Source organism: Pipistrellus hanaki, assembly GCF_964339955.1.
Source record: "Pipistrellus hanaki genome assembly, chromosome: 14".
Taxonomy (NCBI): Eukaryota; Metazoa; Chordata; class Mammalia; order Chiroptera; family Vespertilionidae; genus Pipistrellus; species Pipistrellus hanaki.
The window spans coordinates 42,321,488-42,339,991 of NC_140516.1; the positions used below are offsets into that span (position 1 = coordinate 42,321,488).

The window sequence follows — 18,504 nt, forward strand, 5'->3', positions numbered from 1 at the left end:
CAGAGAAAGGTGACCTTCCTTGATTTCAGGATGTGAACTAAAGCAGCTCAATTTCAGAGCCTGTGCCCTGCCAGCTAAAATTACCTGATAAAACTCTCCCATTTTAACAAAAGAGCTACGAAGAGTCACTAGTTACTGATGATTTAACCATGATCCAGGCACTGGAAAAAGAACTGGACACATGCTGAAACTGGTTTGGCTCAGGGGATAGAGCATCAGCCTGTGGACTGAAAGGTCCCAGGTTCGATTCCGGTCAAGGGCATGTACCTTGGTTGCGGGCACATCCCCAGTGGGGCGTATGCAGGAGGCAGCTGATTGATGTTTCTCTCTCATCGATGTTTCTGGCTTTATCCATCTCCCTTCCTCTCCATAAAAAATCAATAAAATATATTTTAAAAAAAGGAACTGGACACATGCTTGCAGATTTTGCATGTCTTCTGCTAGTCCTGTTTGCTCCAGAAGGCCATGCCATGTCCGACTCAATGACCTTAGCTTTTACACCTTTCTTATGGCACCTGCCAGATTTGCAGGCTCAGTTCTAGGGTCCCCTCTTATGCACCAATTGTTCTGACTCCCCAGATCTGAGTTACATGAATCCGCTGGGATGCAAGTACTAGACCAGCTCTGTTAGTTCCATTCTAAAGGGGTTCGTTTTCTTGGTGTCTGTCACATAGGAGCTCTTAACAATATTTTAAAGTCAGCACACACAGGAGGGATGATGTCTGCGTATCCTGTTAGTGACAAAACTGAATCTTGTTACTAAAATATAGTCATTCATTCCTTGTAATAGTTGTTGAGTGCTACCGCATGTTGGACATTGTTCTCAGTGCTGGGACAACTGGTACTAGTTGGACCTTATGTGTTAATGAGGGAGACAGGCATGGGGTCAGTGAGAGAGGCATAGGGTATTTGGATCTTTGGTAGGCTGGACAAAGAAATTATGTCAGAAGAAGAAACAACATTTGAGCAGTGACCTGAATCAAGTGCAGGAGGGCACTAGGTGTCTATTTGTGATGATCTGGGGTGAGGAAAGAGCAAATGCACAGACACTGAGGAGAATACCTGCCCTCCATGGGTGAGGAATAGCAAGAATGGGCTGCAGTGCAGAAGGAGGGGACTGGAAGCCCCTGAGATGTGAAAGGCATTCAGGACGCTCAGCATGCTGGCCTTGTACACTCTCAAGTGTGCAAGTGTGTGCTTGCATGAACTCATTGCTGCATATTTAGATGTTCCATGCTCATATGAATTTGTGCTATTTATCTTTCAAACTCCAGCATCTTCTTGTATTCATTTACTTTGTATGTGTCGAATATACCAAATAGACTACACCTACTTCCTGCTGCCTCAAAGCCTACTCTTTTACATCTCTTTTCTGCACATAGAGTGCGGTCTGCCCTAATGGATCTACGGAAGTGAACCTCCAGCCCTTGGAGGCCCCAGTGGGCTTGCTGCACCAAGACAGGAGCTGAACAAGCTGGCTGATGCCTCTCCATCACACAGCTGCCTGCAATGCTCCAAAGGAACGGCAGGTGGCAGTGTGTCACTCCATATGAATCTTCCTGGCAGGGTGGCAGAGGGAACTGCAGAACTGTGGGAAGGAGGTTTCCCTGCTCTTTTCTTGTTTAGCCCTCCTGTGCTGCTGGCATCTGAGACTGGTCATCGTGTGTGTGTGTGTGTGTGTGTGTGTGTGTGTGTGTGTGCGCGCGCATATGTGTTCTGGAGACCTCCTCTGACCACCAAATTAAATATTGTGTATGCATCATATTTCTGTTTGTCAGAAGTGTTTCAAAATCCACCAGAAGAAACAAAAGCATAAAAGTATAAAGATGAGATTCATAAAAGTATAAAACAGAGCTCCTTGAATTTCAGCAAGTATAGGATCATCCTAATATGTTCAAGCAGGTTTTATGCTGCCACACTTGCTGGAGTTTTAATTCAGTGGGTCTGGGATGGGGACACTACATTTTTGTCATGTCAGGCAAGGGGCACGAGGGAGAGTCCCAGGTTGAAGGAAGGGAGTTGGGTAAGAAGGGCAGAGGGCAGGCCTGCCAAGCAGAGCTCAGAGCTGCTGCTGTGAACCCACTAAGTCCAAGGAGCATATGCTCCTCTGTGATCACTGACTCTCAAGCTTTAATGGTGGACAGGGTGGACCAGATCAGTCTCCACAGAACCTTTCAGAAACAAACTGCACTCAGAGAAAAGAAGCCAGGAATTCAGGGGTCAGGAGTTCAGCCACTGGACCACCCAGCACCCCACTTAGTTCACGTTCAGTTTTTGTATTTTTTTTCTTCTAAATGCCAAACCTTACCCTACCCTGGCACTGTGACACTGAAAATTGTCAGGATACCCTTCAGGTTTGAGATTTTAGAAAGTAAGAGTCAATGATGGGCTTGTCCTGACTCCCTATTAACTTAAAAGAATGTCAAAGTCACAGAACTTCTCCAATCCTTGTTTTCTCATCTGAAAGGGCCCATGCTGCCTGCCAGGGTGTCAGGTAGAGGGGTGGGGATAAGGGAAAGCATCCCTGTGCACAGTAACACACTGTGGCTATGGCGTTTAGGAGAGTGGCATCCAAGAACACAATGAAAATGCTCCTGACATGAGTTTTGGATGGATGTGAATTAATGAAAGTTGTAACATAATCCTCTTTAATACTGTTAGTGCAAAAGAGTTAATTTTTGTCTCCAAGGCCAAGTTTAGAAAGGGGTACCATTATATGAGGCATGCTAATCTAACCACTTAATCAAAAATGAGTCTAACAAAATTAAAATCAGAACACAAAACTTTCCATTACAAATCACCTTCCACCAAGGTTAAGGTCAAATCATTTAGTGGCTCAACTAGGCTAATGAGACAAAAAAAAGCAAGTGAACAGGGAAGCTCATTTTGCTTAGCAACTGTGGCTTCAGCAACTGTGATTGTTAAGGAGAATTGCTCTCTAACAAAAATCCCACTTACAGAACTGTGGACAATGATAGGCAGCTTAGAAGGTAACCTTTCTCAGCAAATGTGTTGTCATTTGGTTGCAAGTTATCTTAACCAATGCTTGCTTTGTATTTTTTTTTAATTTATGACCATTTTTTCACTTGAGATTTTCACTTGAGATTTTTTGTTGGTAAGAGGCAATTCCAGAAAGCCTGAGTAGACAGCTGAGGAATGGCAGTCAGCAGGAAGGGAGCCTCTGAGGTGGGTCTTGAACCCACGTCATTGCTTAGCAAATGCACTGCTTCTAACTTCAATACGCATACTCCTTCAGGACAATCTGCAAACACGTGGAAGGGGGAGAAAGGCTGATCGAGACTTAGTTCCTCAAACCCCGAGCCACTGTTGACAGTGACCATAACCTTAATGATCAAGAGCTGGGATTTGAGGCAGGTAGGCCTGAGTCTGAAATCTGGCTCTGCCACATGGTAGGTCTACAAATTCAAATGGATTATTTAATCTCTTGGGACCTCACTGTCCTTTGAAAGTAGGGTTTCCAATAGTGCCTGCTTCATGGGGTTGTTTTGAGGACTGAGCTTGTATACATAAAGAGACTGCCTAGTGCAAAGCCTGGTGCACAGTAAAAATTGAACATTTTTAAATGAAAAGAAGAAGGTCGAGTTGGCAAACTGGGACCTTGTAAAACTTTGTTCAAACCCAAGGAAGGCAGAGTGTCTCTTCGAAGGCCCTCTGTCATGAGGTTCCAGAGAGAAAGATGAAGAGTCGCTGACAGAACAGGATTTTTCAGGAACCCAGCAATCTCCTGGGGTCCCCTAAACAGTGTGACCTCCACTGGACCACAGCAGCTTCAAAACATTTGGCAGTACATTCTCACTCAATTTGGTTCAACTGGCAAGGGGCAGGTGAGAGGCATGGGATAGTGCCTGGCCTTAAAACTCTTGGCCTAGAACTTGAAATTCACTTGAATAAGGCCATTAATATAAAAGAGCTACAGTCATTTTGATGTAAACTCTTTCTCTAAGAACTTAAATAAGTCCTTTATCTCTGCAGTAACATTGACAAACCTATTATAAAAGCATTTGTGTCACCATTATTACTCAACATGCCTGAGAAGTTGTCATGGACTCACAAGACTTAGCATACCCTTAGATCCCTCAATGGGAAAAGCATTAACACTTCTTGGAGCTGTTTCTTAGTGTAGTTTCCTTATCATTGTTTACACTCTTTCCCTCTATACCACCTTCCCCCTAACAACAAATCATCCCCAGAACAGGCAACACTTTTTTTTAAAAAAAAAAAAAGGAGCAAAAAAATTAAATAAAAGAGAGAGAAAGAGAACTCAAGGACAACAGTGTGGCAATTGTGGGGGGAAGAGGTGTGGGTGGAGGTGGAGAAGGGAATAGGGGGATAAATGGTGATGAAAACACAAAATAAAAACATTTAAAAGAGAGCAAAACTCTAAAAGAATATTAATAGTGAGATATAATGTAGGGAAGAATAATCAAAGGGGGAGAAATTCCTTTACCGATGCTAATTATCAATGCATTAGATTGAGCCATACATGTGGTTGGTTTTCAAACATTTCTGACCCCCCCCCAAAAAAAAAATTAATATTCAATCAAATAGCTTAGCAAGTTGCTGAGGCCAAGCCCCCAGACAAAGAGATTGTATCTTGGGTGCCCAGGTACCTCAATGAGGCCCAGTAAGTGCAATGAAAAAATCAGAAGCAAAGCAGAGGCCAAGGTTATTCAGATTCCACTCCCCGATTTCCTTCTTACTTCCTCCCCACTGGACTCTCTTATTCTCCCTCCCCATCCTGCTGCAATGTAACTAACTAGTAAGCTTCTTCTAGATATGAAATTCTAGATCATATTTTAAAAGGACACAATATTTAAATGATGTCATAAATCAACAACAGTAATAACATACAAGTTACATGTAAGTACAGGACGGCGCTGTCAGACCCGAGACTGTTGTCCACCCGCACGGTCACTCGGAAAATGCCCACATTGTGATAGACGTGTTTGATCCCGTCTTCCATGGAGCTGAGGTTGACATATGACACAGTGATGCCATCACCGAAGTCCACTTGGATGAATGTCCTCTGAACGTCGCCCTAAAAAACAGCCCAACGTCAATTGAAAGGGGGTCTGTACCAGGGTGCTTTGCTCGAGGGTTAGGGTTTGTCTTGGTTGCTGCCTCAGAAACAATGGAAGCCCTGGCTCCCTCCCAGAGCTGGGGGGATCTATTTGAGGGTGACAGAATCCCTGTGACAATCTGCAATAGCCTAGTGGCTCAACTAAGCTAATGAATGAGAAAAAAAAAAAAAAAAAAAAAGCAAGTGAACAGAGAAGCTCAACACACTGTTATAATAGACATGAGAGCAAATAGTGATCTGTAAAATTATATACTGAACCAAATGACTATAAAAACAATGCAACTGTAGAAGAGCTGCAATGCCCCTTTGCTAAATTTCCTGCAAGTGGGCAGGAAAACATAAGGTCTGATTTCTAAAATCACAGATCTGTAAAAACTAATAATAATAATAATAAAAAACAACAACAAACAAACATAGAACAAAAGACAAGAACAACAACAAAAACCTCTGGGACGTTTCTTAGACCCACCTGACAAACACCAGCTTCCACCACACACAGCCTATGCTTTATTACACTTTTATTTGTTTGTTTTGTTAGCTTTTCCCATTTTCAGGGGGAAATGAAACCTTTTGAACTAGAAATGTATTTTCGATTAAGTGAGGTTCATATGGTATCATATTTTGAAAAGGCCACGTTTAAAATGCTGACATTTAAAAGATTAATTCACAGGGAAAGGAAAAGCAGTTCAAATCCTATGAATCTAAGGGACCTGCTCTTCTGATCTATGCCAGGCCGAGCATTGTGAGGGGGGAAAAAAACTCCATTCACAACTGCAGAACCAATATCTACAAGCCTAGACATTGTGCACTGACTTGGATCACTAATAAATATACATGTCAACCATTCTTGATGACTTGTCCTTCATTTGAACAACCAATGTGGACTGATCAATTTCTCCTTCTCTTTCTGGTCAGTTTCCACTCCCATGTTTTCTGAATTTTCAACAGAGTTGCTTCCAGCCAAGCCTCGAAGAAGATCCCATCTTTAAATCTATTCACATTATTTGGGACAAGTGTCTCAGGGAGATAGCAGGGATAGTTAGGGTTATATTACATGGTAACAAAACAAACAATGTACTTTTTGAGATATGAGGAAGGGAGGGAGGGAGGATATGGAAATAAGAAGAAATGAGGGAGAGAGAGATGATTCTTTGTGGGGGCATCAGCATTTGTGAGACCCGGGCCTCCTGATGTGGGCACAGGCCTCTGGACTTGGTACTTCACACTAGGATGCAGGAGCCTCAAGGGGTCTAGTATGACAGTTGACAGAAGCAGATTCATCCCTGCTGTTGTCGCTTTGCCCACTCAAGTGGAACAAACTGGATCCTATGACTTTGCCTTTAGGAGCTGGGTAAGCCCAATACACTGTAACTCCAGGACTTTGGGCTCACCTGACATCAGCTTCTGAATTCCTTGAGATATAATTATCATCTGAGGCAGGGATGCCAATTCTTTTCAGAGATTAAGAAACAGGGCAAAGAGAAGACTGCCAGAGTCCTAGGTCACCATTTGAGTAGGCAACCCAGCCTGGCTTTAAAAGGCTGTCTGTTCATCCATCTATCCATCCATCCACCCATCTACCCATCCACCCACTCATACATCCATCCAACCAACTATCCAACCATCTAACCACTCAAATGATATTTATTGAGTGTCTATCTTGTGTCTTGCCTTAAATGAGAAAAATAGATATGACCAAACAAACCAAACATATATGGTCCAGGGTTTCATGAGCATACTGGCTACTAGTGAGAAAATGGCCTTTAAATAAATAATCTCAAAAATAAACAAGAAGTCATTTTAGGGGGTCATATGAAGGAGAGGGGCTGACGTTATAAACCTATTAATACTGAAGAGCTGATCTGATTTAGAATGTCAAGAAAGGCTTCCTAGAAGAAGTGATATTGGAGCCGAGGAAGCTTAAAGCAAAGGAATACATAAACCAAACAAAGGACATGAGTGAGTGTGATGGAGGCAATGAGTCCAGGCAATGTGGACAGAGGAAACAGACATGCAAGGGCCTCCTGGCAAAAGAGCGTGGCATAGTTGAAGGAGGCTGAAGATATAGACACAATAGGACCATGTTATGAAATGAGAATGGAGGGGAGAAAGTAACATTTTAGGACTTGTGGGTCAAGTTTCTAATTTTGATCTTTTTCCTAAGAGCTGGGAAGCCATTCAAGTGTTTTAAACAGGGGCTCAGGGGATAATGGCATGATATTTTTCAATTAAAAAACATCACTCTGGCTATAATACCGAGGCTAAATCAGAAAGAGGCAAGATTTCTGGGAATCCAATTAAGGGAGCTCAGGGCAGATGATGGTGCATTGAAATATGAGTTGCAACAGGAAATTATATGCACCCTCCTGGCAAAATTAACTCCCATGGTTTATTAGTTTTGAAATCGGGGAATCTCGACCTTTAATAACCGCCTCTCTTAGACAAATCAAAAGGAAAAAACGCTGATGTCCGACTATCATCCCCGACCCACCTTCTGGTACAGGACCTCTGGGGAAGACGCCTGGCCCTGCTGTGGTCTGAGAAGGTCTATAACTAAGGCTGGGATGCACAATGGGTTGGGGCCCTCGGGTTCAGATTCTTGAACATTAGCTTTCTGTGGATGGAATTCTGAAGATGAACAGACAGTCCAGGACAAGCTGACACTGTCCTTATTTTATCTTGGTGGGATGGTAAAGGTTTCCCAGGACATTTTAGGATGCCCAGTGCTAAGGGTGCATTAATAAAGTGAGGCAGGAAGTTCCAGGATCCATGCTCACTTGTCTAGGACAATGAGCTGCTAGGTGTGTAAACTTCTAAGGGCCGTGGTGTGTCCTTCATGACCGTATCCTCAGTCCCCAATACAGGGCCCACAGAGGGGCCAAAATGTCTCTCGAGAAATTCTGAATATGGTGATCTCTAATGTGTTTGTTCACCAAAGTGCCTTCTTACTTGTTATTTCATTTGGCTGTTAGGAAGCCTGGGAGACAGTGAGGGCATGTGTCATTCCTATTTGATATTACAGGAGAACTGGGTAATAGGCAGGCTCAGAAAGATGCCTAAAGCCCCTCCGCTAGAGACTTCAGAAAGGGTTTAGGAAGATCCGTGGTTTAATGCTACCCATGCAGCTCAGCCCGTGTTGAACTTCTTTGATTGAAAGTTACTGGAGATACCTTTCAGAGTGAGCGGAGGGTGATGGCAAAGGCAGGGCATCACTTTCTTTTTTTCTTGTTAGACTCTATTCCTGGCACTACCTGTTTTCCCCCTGACAATTCTATTTACAAGTAGAAGGATGGGCTGTCAGGAGGGCTATAACACCATTCTTTTTCTTTTTTGAGAATTTTTTAAGAGTTTAACTGAGCCAAGTCGCTGACAATTGCCAGGAAGCAAGATCTCAAACACTCCCTCCCTACACCATTCTCATGCCTTCCCTCTGGTGAAGCAGTATCATGTTCAAGCCATAGAGGAGATATAAAACATGGGAAACAATAGGTATTCAGGATAAGCAGCTGGGAAAATCTTGTGTAGAACTGAGAGTAGCTTCAAGCTAATAATTCACAAGTCATCATTCCTGAAACAGAACCTAGGCTGGCAAATACCTAAACTATCACATAACATTCTTAAGCCTGAATGCTGTTCAGTCACATGCCCTAATATAGATATGGAGCTGAGACTACTAGCTCAAAAGAAGTGCCAGAGAAAGGCACAAACGCCAAAGGAAACCTATATGGGGATTCTCCGAGGGCAACACTGACTCTGCGATAGAAAAACAAATACATCAAATGGCCTCAACGAAGCCAAGATTAGCCTGAGGAAGGAAAGGTGTGTGAACCTATCAGATCCTATGACATGGCTCAGAGAAAAATGGGAAAACAAATGAGGCAGTGTCTCAACAGGGACAGCTTCAGACTGGAATGAGACTCCCAGACGTTCCCAATTGTGTTAGGGACCTGGGGCAGGTAGACACTGGGTTCATAGGTCAGAGCCTGGTCCCTGCAGAATCCCAGCGCGGGCCTGACTTAGCATCTTTAAAGTTTATGCAGAAATAAGTACACTGTTGAGAAGTGACTATAATAAAACATATTTTTGTGCACCATTGTAAGTACTATAAGCCTATGTGTTTGTACATGGAAGGTGCCAGCAGATATAAACCAGCCTGTTAACACTGGCTGAGGGGGAAGTGAGGTGAGAGGCAGAGAGAACAGCAGGGTTAAGAAAGAGGGAGAACAAATGAGAGGAAGAAAAGATTTCACCAGATTTAATAGGGGGTGGAGTATTGTATAGCACACAAAACAACACAACATAAATAAATAAATAAAACAAACAAACAAAAATCCCAACACCACTATTTGGTCTCTCCTATCACTATAAACATGTAAATATAGGTTAAGTATATGATAACTAATTGGAAGGTAACACAGATGACAAGATAGAGCCAATTAATACTGGATTTCAGTTATTATTTAAATGCTCTTTGGAACACAAGTAAGAGCATTAAATGACAGAAACAAAAATCAGATATTTCCGTCTTCTCAAGGCGAAAGATATTTAGGTGGTGGGAGGGGGGAAGAGCATGAAGTAAAAGTAGCCCACACTGCCTTGAGAAACACTTCTTGAGGTAAGATAGATTCAGGTTAGTAGGTGTAGATTCAAGTTAGTAGGTGTACAATCAAGCTAGTGAGGTCTTGACCAGAAACAGGAAAGGAGACAACTAAGTTGCAATGTACCCTGGTCGTCAAACAAAACACCCCATCAGCCTGTGGACATGAGCATATGGAGAGAAGTGCTATCTAACTGTGCTTATTCAATCCAAATTCTGCCATGTGATTTCTTCTATAAAGTGTGCAAGTAAGATTGTTCTACATTTCCTGATTGTCATTAAGGGAGAAGAGAGAGAGAACATTTCTTGAAACTCTACTGAGCCAGAAATAATAACAACTGCTGTCTATATAGTATCTCATTTAAATTCCAACCCTAAAAGAGTCAGACTTAAAAGATGGCTAAGATTTGAATAGCATTCCAAGACGAGGCTGAACCAAGCTCTCTTAACTCCAAGTTCATCACTTCTACTTGTTCACAGAGACCCTCAACTATTCTAATGTGCTCCTTCTCAGGTGGGTGCTGAAGCCAGGTGTGAAACGAGACAGCTTTTGTAAGCTGCAGTAACTGAATGCCAACATGCATCAAATTCTTCTTTAAGTAATGATGCAAGAGGAGCCCACTATAATATGCCAGGTTCTACAGATGACCATGGAAGTGTAAGGTGTGCCTGCAAAGATCCGGGCTGACATATATATGAGTGATATAAGTCGAGACGGGAATCAAATAAGGTACCTGTACTGGACCTGCTATTTTATACCAATGAACTGAGCCCTTCTGGTACAGGCACATCAGTCTATGATAAGAGGAAGTTGAACATGCATGTTCCCATTCTGATCCTCTTTGGTATCCCTTCCAGGAGTCACTACTCTGGCTGAAAGCTGGGGATGCCAAACTAACTCCACTGGGAGAGAGTCTTTCTTGGATGTCTGGTTCGAATCATGCCCTATGAATTTCTTTTCCTTTTCAAAACTGAGCCTTGGAAAACAGTATCAAAATATCTAGATATCGCATAAATACAGAGTCAGCCTCCTCCTCCTCTTGCCTATTCAGAGATGGCTTTATAGCACAGGTGTCCCTCCAAGTGCTCTCATCTCCCAGCTTCTCTTAAAGCAAAGGCCACTGTGAACTTGGACACCCTGGCCTGGAGGGAGAATATTCACAACAGTGAGGAGGGCAGTGCACAGGGTTCTATGATCTCACCAGAGACCTCAGATGTGACAAAGCCAGGGAGACCAGACTAAGGACCCACCAAATCATTTGATTGGATCCATGACATGTCACCTTTTCTCTGATGAAATGCAGATGGCTGGGCTCTTCTTTGAGGACTCTGATCCTTGAGACTTGCCTAGCTCTCCATATCAAGAACGTCCCATTAGAACATCACAATGATTGAAATCTTCACTTGCAAATAAGCCATAGCACCATGCATTCAAATGCACAGCAAGCTTTGTAAGTCCCTTTTTGTGTCTTCTGTACTTGGTGCCTGGCTTAGAATGGAACAGAATGCCTACCATGTGTCAGGAGGAACACTTGGCTTGTGTGAGCAGATAAGTGACTATGATCCAAAGTCTCTTTGTTCCATCTAGATGTTGTGGTGTAGCAAGGCCAGGACCTTGGCCACTTGTGTTTTGTAAACAGTTTTCAGGTGATAAAGGACATTGCTACACTGATACCATTGCATGGCAGCATTAGAAATTACTTCAGCAGGCTTTGGCAGAAAAATTTTGACACTGCCAAATGACTGAACTCTTACACATGCTTTTGAATGACTGTAAAAAAAAAAATCACTCTAAAAGTAAAACAATATGACATGTAATAGAGCAAATTTTGTAATAGAGAAAAATTTACACCGTAAACGAAAGAGCAGAAGCAAAATTTCTTTAGGAATATACCTATGTAATGAGTTTTTCTTGGTAGTGAAATATATAATAGAAATATGTTATAGTCTTATTAGAAAATAAAAATAAAGAGAAAAGGCATGGTGTCTCATTGAGAAAATGTAAACAATGAATAAAATGGGGGGGGGGGGGATTCCAATCACCCATAAACTTACCACCCAGAGATTACATTAACAGATTAGTGGACACCATATTAGTCAGTGTGAATGTATCACCACCACCACAGTAACACTGGGATCATTGTACTGTTTTATTTTATGCTGTCACTGAACTAAAACTCCCAGTAATGAGACAGGTTTTCTCTTTGCTTGTCAAGGCAGGCTGAAGTTCTTTGCAAACATCTAGTCCCTGAAACCCTAAAGAATAGCAATGCACCAATGGCTGTGGGTCAGTATTAAGGGAAGAGGAAAGTAGAGTCTTAGAAAGATTTTGTACCAATCCAACCAGAACTTGAGACACTAGGCCTTTGGCTAAAGACAACCTACATTGCCTGTCTCATTTCCTTCCTTCCTTTTGTAAATGGCAGCAAGAAGAAAGAAAAAATGAAGAGGCTCAATTACCTTTCTAGAGTCAAAGAGAAGAAAGCTGAATGGAGTAAGGAATAATACATGAGAAAGCCTCTGAATCCCCATGGCTCATTGAAATCAGCTCTTGCTCCTTTGTGTGCAAGGAGAAAAGAGCTGAGGTTTCTCACTCAGATCTGGGCTGGCTTAGACACTGACACCTGCCTAGACATCACATTGCCTGCTCCCTCTTTGTGCTACCTCTAACAGCCCCAATTCTTCTTCAGATGAAAAAGTAGGTCACAGTCTTTCAGGGTTTCAACCAAAGAGCATCTCATAGAAAATGTCAGTGGGAGTCATCTTCCCTACCATCGGAGGGCTGGCAGCACCCTGCAATATTTATGAAGTGTTATTACATTATGGTCACTCCCATGCTGCCAAACATCTGTCACCGTTTGTGGAGCAACCGATCATTGAAATCCATCTAACGAGGACACAACCTCACATCTTGAAGTTAAATCTCACAGAAGCAATACTCATGAATTCGCCTTATTAAGTTTCAGCCTTTGTATGTAAATGAAAGTATTAAAACAATGAGATACTGATCAAAGTCTTCATTTTAGTCTCTCGCCTCAGATTTAATTTAAAAGTCTTAAATTATGCAGCGAATTGCATCTCTTTATTCTTATGGCTGTTTAAAACGTATTTAATTATCTTCCCTAACACGCAGAGACTACTTCTGCCTAGCAGTCCTCTCAAATGAATGCATTCCAAATCGGTTTTGCTGAGTTCTTAAGAATAATTAGGCCCTTCACCATCCATCCTGTGCCTTCAGGGTCTTGCATTGGATTTCCCTGGGAAGCCAGAGTGATTGCCTTGAACGTCTATAGGCTCATTAGGTGCTCGTTAGTGGTCCAGAGGACATCCATCTTCAGCAAGTCTCCAGACGGAGTGATCCACCCCTCACCGAATGCCTGAGTCTCAGAAAACACTTTTGATCAGCTTCCTGAAATTCAGGTGTAAATGGAAAATGGCTTCTTTGATACAATTTTATGGGACTCCTCCTTCTCCTCTCTCTAGGTTGCTCCCTTGATCAACTGTGGTGGTGGCAGTGGTGATGTATGTGTGTGTTTTCCTCTTGAGTCTCTAATGGAACCAAGGCTTTACCCTATAACTTGAAGGTTCTGTCATTAGAATATGTTGGAGAGAAGCATGAACAAAGCAGGGATGGGGTTCCTGACAAGGGACCTTTTTATCAACCTCAATAGTTATGTGGTTCAGGGAGTAATATACCAGGTAAGCCATGCTGTGGGATTTGAAGGCATTGGGTTATGGAGTTACTTAGATGTGGCGGGTGGCCTCACATGCTATTGGCAGGAAGGGGTTCTGCTTCTGGCACATGTCAAAATCTGCAACATTCTGACCTGGTTTATCTTTTTGTACATCTTGGAGATACAAGCTAGCATCTGTGTGCTTAGCCTTTGATTATCTCTGGTCAATAAGCTTTCCTCTTGGTTCTGGTTTTAGCAAGGTTTTCAACGATATTCTTGTTAGAATTAGGACATAGAATAGTACAGAATAAAGAAAGGGGTTTAGGTTTCAGAGAAAGACTTTAATATATTTTGGATGTTATTCAAATTATAAATATTGTTTGCATTTTCCCCTTTAAAGTTTGGGCTTTGTGACAACTCTGGAAGCCTATCCAAACCCCCACATATATAGTTCCATCAATCTCTGGGGCACAGTGTGTGGAGACACTAAAACTGCAACCAGGACTGGCATGGCCATTACCTTAGCAATTATTTATAATTTATTGGGGGTGTTAAGATATTGTTACAATATAATATAGAACTTGTTTTTCATTTTGTTTTAAATGGACAGGAAATGTTCATGTTCTATTTCATGTGGTGATTTTTTTTATTTTATTTAAAACTTGATATAGCAGAAGTCTCAGTTAATCTAAAACGTGATTTCCAAAAACTAAACTATGTATACACATTAATGAAAAGTACATGGTTTGAAATGAAAACAATGAAATATTTGTTAAAGCACAAATAAACACACACACACACACACACACACACACACACACACACACACACGGCTACCTACTTGGTGAGGCAGGTGATTCCTCGGGTCTCTAATGCTTTGGCATGCACATGAGATGGAACCTACATGGAGGGGTTTGTATGCAAGTCACTGGGGGCAAAGAAAGGAGGGTGGCAACAGCCTCTAGCCCAGCCTAGTCCTACGGACAGATGCAATGCTTGTAGGAGAAAGAGAAACTATGAGACACAGGCATAATCATTGGTGCCAAAGTGACAGAATAGTATACCGACGTGGAGAGGTGAGCCTTCTGCCCACGTCTGCATTAATCACACTGTAGTGTCATAGCTGAGGCCTCTTGGTCCCTCTGGCATTAGAGGACCTTCTGCTTTAGGGCATCAGAAACATGGCATATGTCCCTACTGTTATGAAGAATAGTCACGAGGTAGAGGGCATATATAAGATATCATATTCAAAGTAAACTGAGGAGTATCAAAATCAAATGAGAAACCAACTCTTAGAGATTTTGAGGACATGGAAAGTCCATGTATTGCCAGTGACATATGTCAGGGATTTGTGGTTATTTTTTTCTTCTAGATTAAATCTTAAAAATATTACAGCATGATTAAGTTTGGATGGTAAATTCCTTGAGTGCTGCCTTCATAATCCATGCTTTCTGATATCTTTGAAATAGATCAAACAGTACCAGATACACAGTAGCCATTCAATGAAGGCATGGTCTTGTAGAGAGACAGAAACCCCCAAAAAATTTGGCTTCTCTTTTGATTTAGATAGTTTTTAAAAAACTGATCCCAAGCATGAACATTTTCAGACAATTAGAGGGAAATCTTAGTTTAGCTATGGACTAGTGTATAAGAATATAGGAGCAGTCATAGACCAGCCTGGCTAAGACACTTATTTTTTTTTTTTTAATTGATTTTTTACAGTAAGGAAGAGAGAGGGATAGAGAGTTAGAAACTTTGATGATAGAGAAACATTGATCAGCTGCCTCCTGTACACCTCCTACTGGGGATGTGCCCACAACCAAGGTACATGCCCTTGACCGGAATCAAACCTGGGACCCTTCAGTCTGCAGGCCGATGCTCTATCCACTGAGCCAAACCAGTTAGGGCAGGACACTGATCATTTTATCTATACGTTCTATTCCTTAATATCTGTCACTCCCTATCCCCAGCCAAGCGTTTCAAGGGAGCCTTAACAACCACCTAAAGTTCTTTCCCAGAAAATGGTTCTTTCCACAATAGAAACACAATTGATAGGCAAGACATCATGGAGCCTGGATATGACTCCCAGCTTTACAATTCAGTAACTTTGTGGTATTAGGCAAGTTACTTTGCCTTTCTGTGCCTCAGCTGGGTCATCTATAAAATGACAATGATGATAATCTCTACTCATATAGAGCTGCTGTGAGATTGAAATGAGACAATGGGTGAAAGCATGCACAAACCAGATCACTGTCAGTGCTCAATAAATGTGGCCTATCTGAATTGTCATGGTGCCATATTTCAGTGCTATCCAGATACCTATATGCATAATCCATGGACACAGACAATAGTGAGGTGAAGCCTGGGAGGGCAGCAGGAGCCAGGTGTAGGGGATCAATTAGTATACCGACTTTCAACAATTCAACAATAAAGATACATTTAAAAAATAATCTAGAGATCTATAGAGAAACTGAAGTTGTTTCTGCAAGAGGAGCTGGTGAGTCATTAGCACAGAATCCTATGGTCAGACATGAGGCCCCCAGGGCCTCCTGATGTGGGCACAGGACTCTGGGCTTGGTATTCTGCACCAGTGACAAGAGCATCAAGGGGCCGAGTCTGACAGCAAAGGCAGCAGATTTCCTCCCTGCTGTTGTAGCTGTACCCACTCAACTGGAATGACCTGACTTATTTTTTTCCCTTTCTTGTGCTCAGAAGGCATGCATTTGCATATCTTAGAACCAGATTCCTCAATCTGTTCCCACATCACTCAGCCAAGTTTGAGGTGCCCAATGATCTTACAAGGAAAGCAAAGCTGTACAGATAAAAGCCTGCCCTCTGCCCCTGAAGGGTGCACTCCATTTGTACAAAGGCTGGAGCTGACCAGGAGTGAGTTCTTGTTTCAGATCTGGTTCTACTGTGTTCTTAGAAGGAAAACAGAAATCTAAGCCTGCCTTCTAATCCTTCGAGACTACTTGGTATTTTGCCTGTATCACTTAGATATTGTCCAATAACCCAAGGAGGGAAAAAAGTACATAATATCATGCTGCTTCTCTGTGCTTTCCTTCCCTCTGGAAGGTGACCTTGTCAGTCCCAGCTGCCTTGGTTGGCCCCGAAACCAATTGCAATTGTCCCATTCCTGTGAGTCCATAAGAGCTGTTGAGCCAACACTTTCTGTTTAGCCTTCCATGGGGAATCTGAAATGTGACCTCTTACACAGTGTGGTTTATGAACTGGCAAAGTTCTTGAGGGAAACACTGCAATGAAAATCACTGCAAAATGTCTCAGAGAAGATACAATTATAACAACAGAGACAATAACCAAAAGCAGAAGACAATATTTAAATAATAATGTTAACATATGTAAATGTATATAAACTAAACCATGATTTCTCAGGGGAAAATCGCTGGCTCTGGAAGGCAGAGGTGAGATGGGAATCAGTCCTACCTCTTCCAATTGCACCATGAGAGTGACATTGTGCCCTTGCTCTGCTGTCAACTTTCCATCCGCCGTGACAATCCGGAGACCCCGTGGGGCCTTCCCTGGACACTTCTGTGGTTTGGCTGTGTACTGTTCTCTCACGCCATCTGTGCAGTTATTGGAAACCACCTTCCTATACCTACATGGAGAAGAGCTCAAGTCATAATCCAGCTCATTATAATTCAGATCATGCTCCCAATGTTTTAAACTGAACCTGCTGTCTAGCCCTGAGGGCCATCACTAACTACAGCTCATGTTGCTCTGAGGATTAGAAAGCACCCAACAGGAAGACAGATGATCCTAGCAGCATATTGGACCTATTACTAGCACTTTCAGATGCTTCTTTCATTCATTTAGTCAATCAATAAATCATTTCACTTTGGAGCTGTGGGAAATGCATAGCAGTAGAAGACATGGTCCTTGCCCTCACTAAGTTTATAATCTAGTTGAAGAGATGTGTGGATAATTTAGGAGATACTCTGAGGGTTATATAATTAAGAGTTAGAATGAGTAATATCTATCACAAGGGGATTTTCAATTCGGAGAAAGAATAGATTGTTATGAATGACATGGTTTAACATTAGATCTCACAGAGCATGCTATAGTAATGGCATAGTTCAGAAAGTTGGCTAAATCTGATCATTTCTACTCAATATTTCATGTGCGTTTATACTGGCTAAATCATTGAAACTTCATATGAAGGAGACTTCACTCCGCAGATTGAGTCAATCCTTCCTACACTTTTGCTTATTTTTTCTTGTTTTAGTTTTAATACAATAAATCATCCTATAAGCTTACCCTATACAATTGATCAAGGTCATAATTGAATCTGTGGTTTTAGGATGATTAACCTTTAAGGCTTTGCAGGTTCAGTGTTACCTATTCAACATCTTTTTTTGTGTGGTGGCCATAGTAACCATTTTATGTATTCATATATAGGATGCCCTCCCCCCCAATGTATACACATACATTTTTTGATAGCTCAATTGGTGCTTCTTTCTTTTCAAATGTAACTAACTGGAATTAATAATTATTCAAAGTGTGTATACATTTTGGGGAACACCCTGTATTTGATTACCAAAGACTAGTGTCTATAATTAGTGGTAGAGCTCAAACTGGAAGCAAAGCCCCATATCTTCCACTCTTCAAGACCAGGTATGAAGGGCCAGAGAGTAAATGCTTTAGCATTGCGGGTTAGATGGTCTTGGTGGCAAGCGTTCAACTCTTTGGTTGTAGCATGAAAGTGAACAAGGAATGAATGCAGCACAAAGTTCATATTTAGAAAGTTCTTATTGCATTGTAGTTTAGTCATAGGGCTAAATTCTTCACAAAAATATTTTTGAGTTAAAAATAAACACACAAAAAAAACACACCTTTATTTATAAAAACTGGCTGTGTGCTGAATTTGGCTTGCAGGCTATTGTTTTCCAACCCCTTCAGAGCTAGTCAAAGTCCTTTCCTTGATTTCCCAGTCTCAGAATTGACTACCTAAGCCCATAGTTGATAAAGTCAAATTAAATATTGTCTGAGAAAATGCTCTGACCACTATGGGGCACTATAAGGTCAATTATTAATCTTTAACTTACCTTGTAAGGTAGTTGTATGGATTAAATGGATTAATGTACACAGAGTACTTATAACCACCCTGACAATTA

At 41.8% G+C, this 18,504-nt stretch overlaps 1 protein-coding gene across 5 annotated transcripts in view; it reads right to left on the minus strand.

Annotated features, from left to right (window-relative positions):
• SORCS1 (sortilin related VPS10 domain containing receptor 1) overlaps window positions 1-18,504 on the minus strand; it is a 432,258-nt gene that overhangs the window by 37,811 nt on the left and 375,943 nt on the right. For all 5 annotated transcript variants that reach the window (XM_084904028.1, XM_084904030.1, XM_084904027.1 and 2 more), the window contains exons 18-19: window positions 16,817-16,988; window positions 4,873-5,059 (exon numbers count right to left, since the gene is read on the minus strand). In XM_084904028.1, coding sequence (XP_084760154.1) covers window positions 4,873-5,059; window positions 16,817-16,988 — 359 coding nt within the window. The remainder of the gene's footprint in view (window positions 1-4,872; window positions 5,060-16,816; window positions 16,989-18,504) is intronic.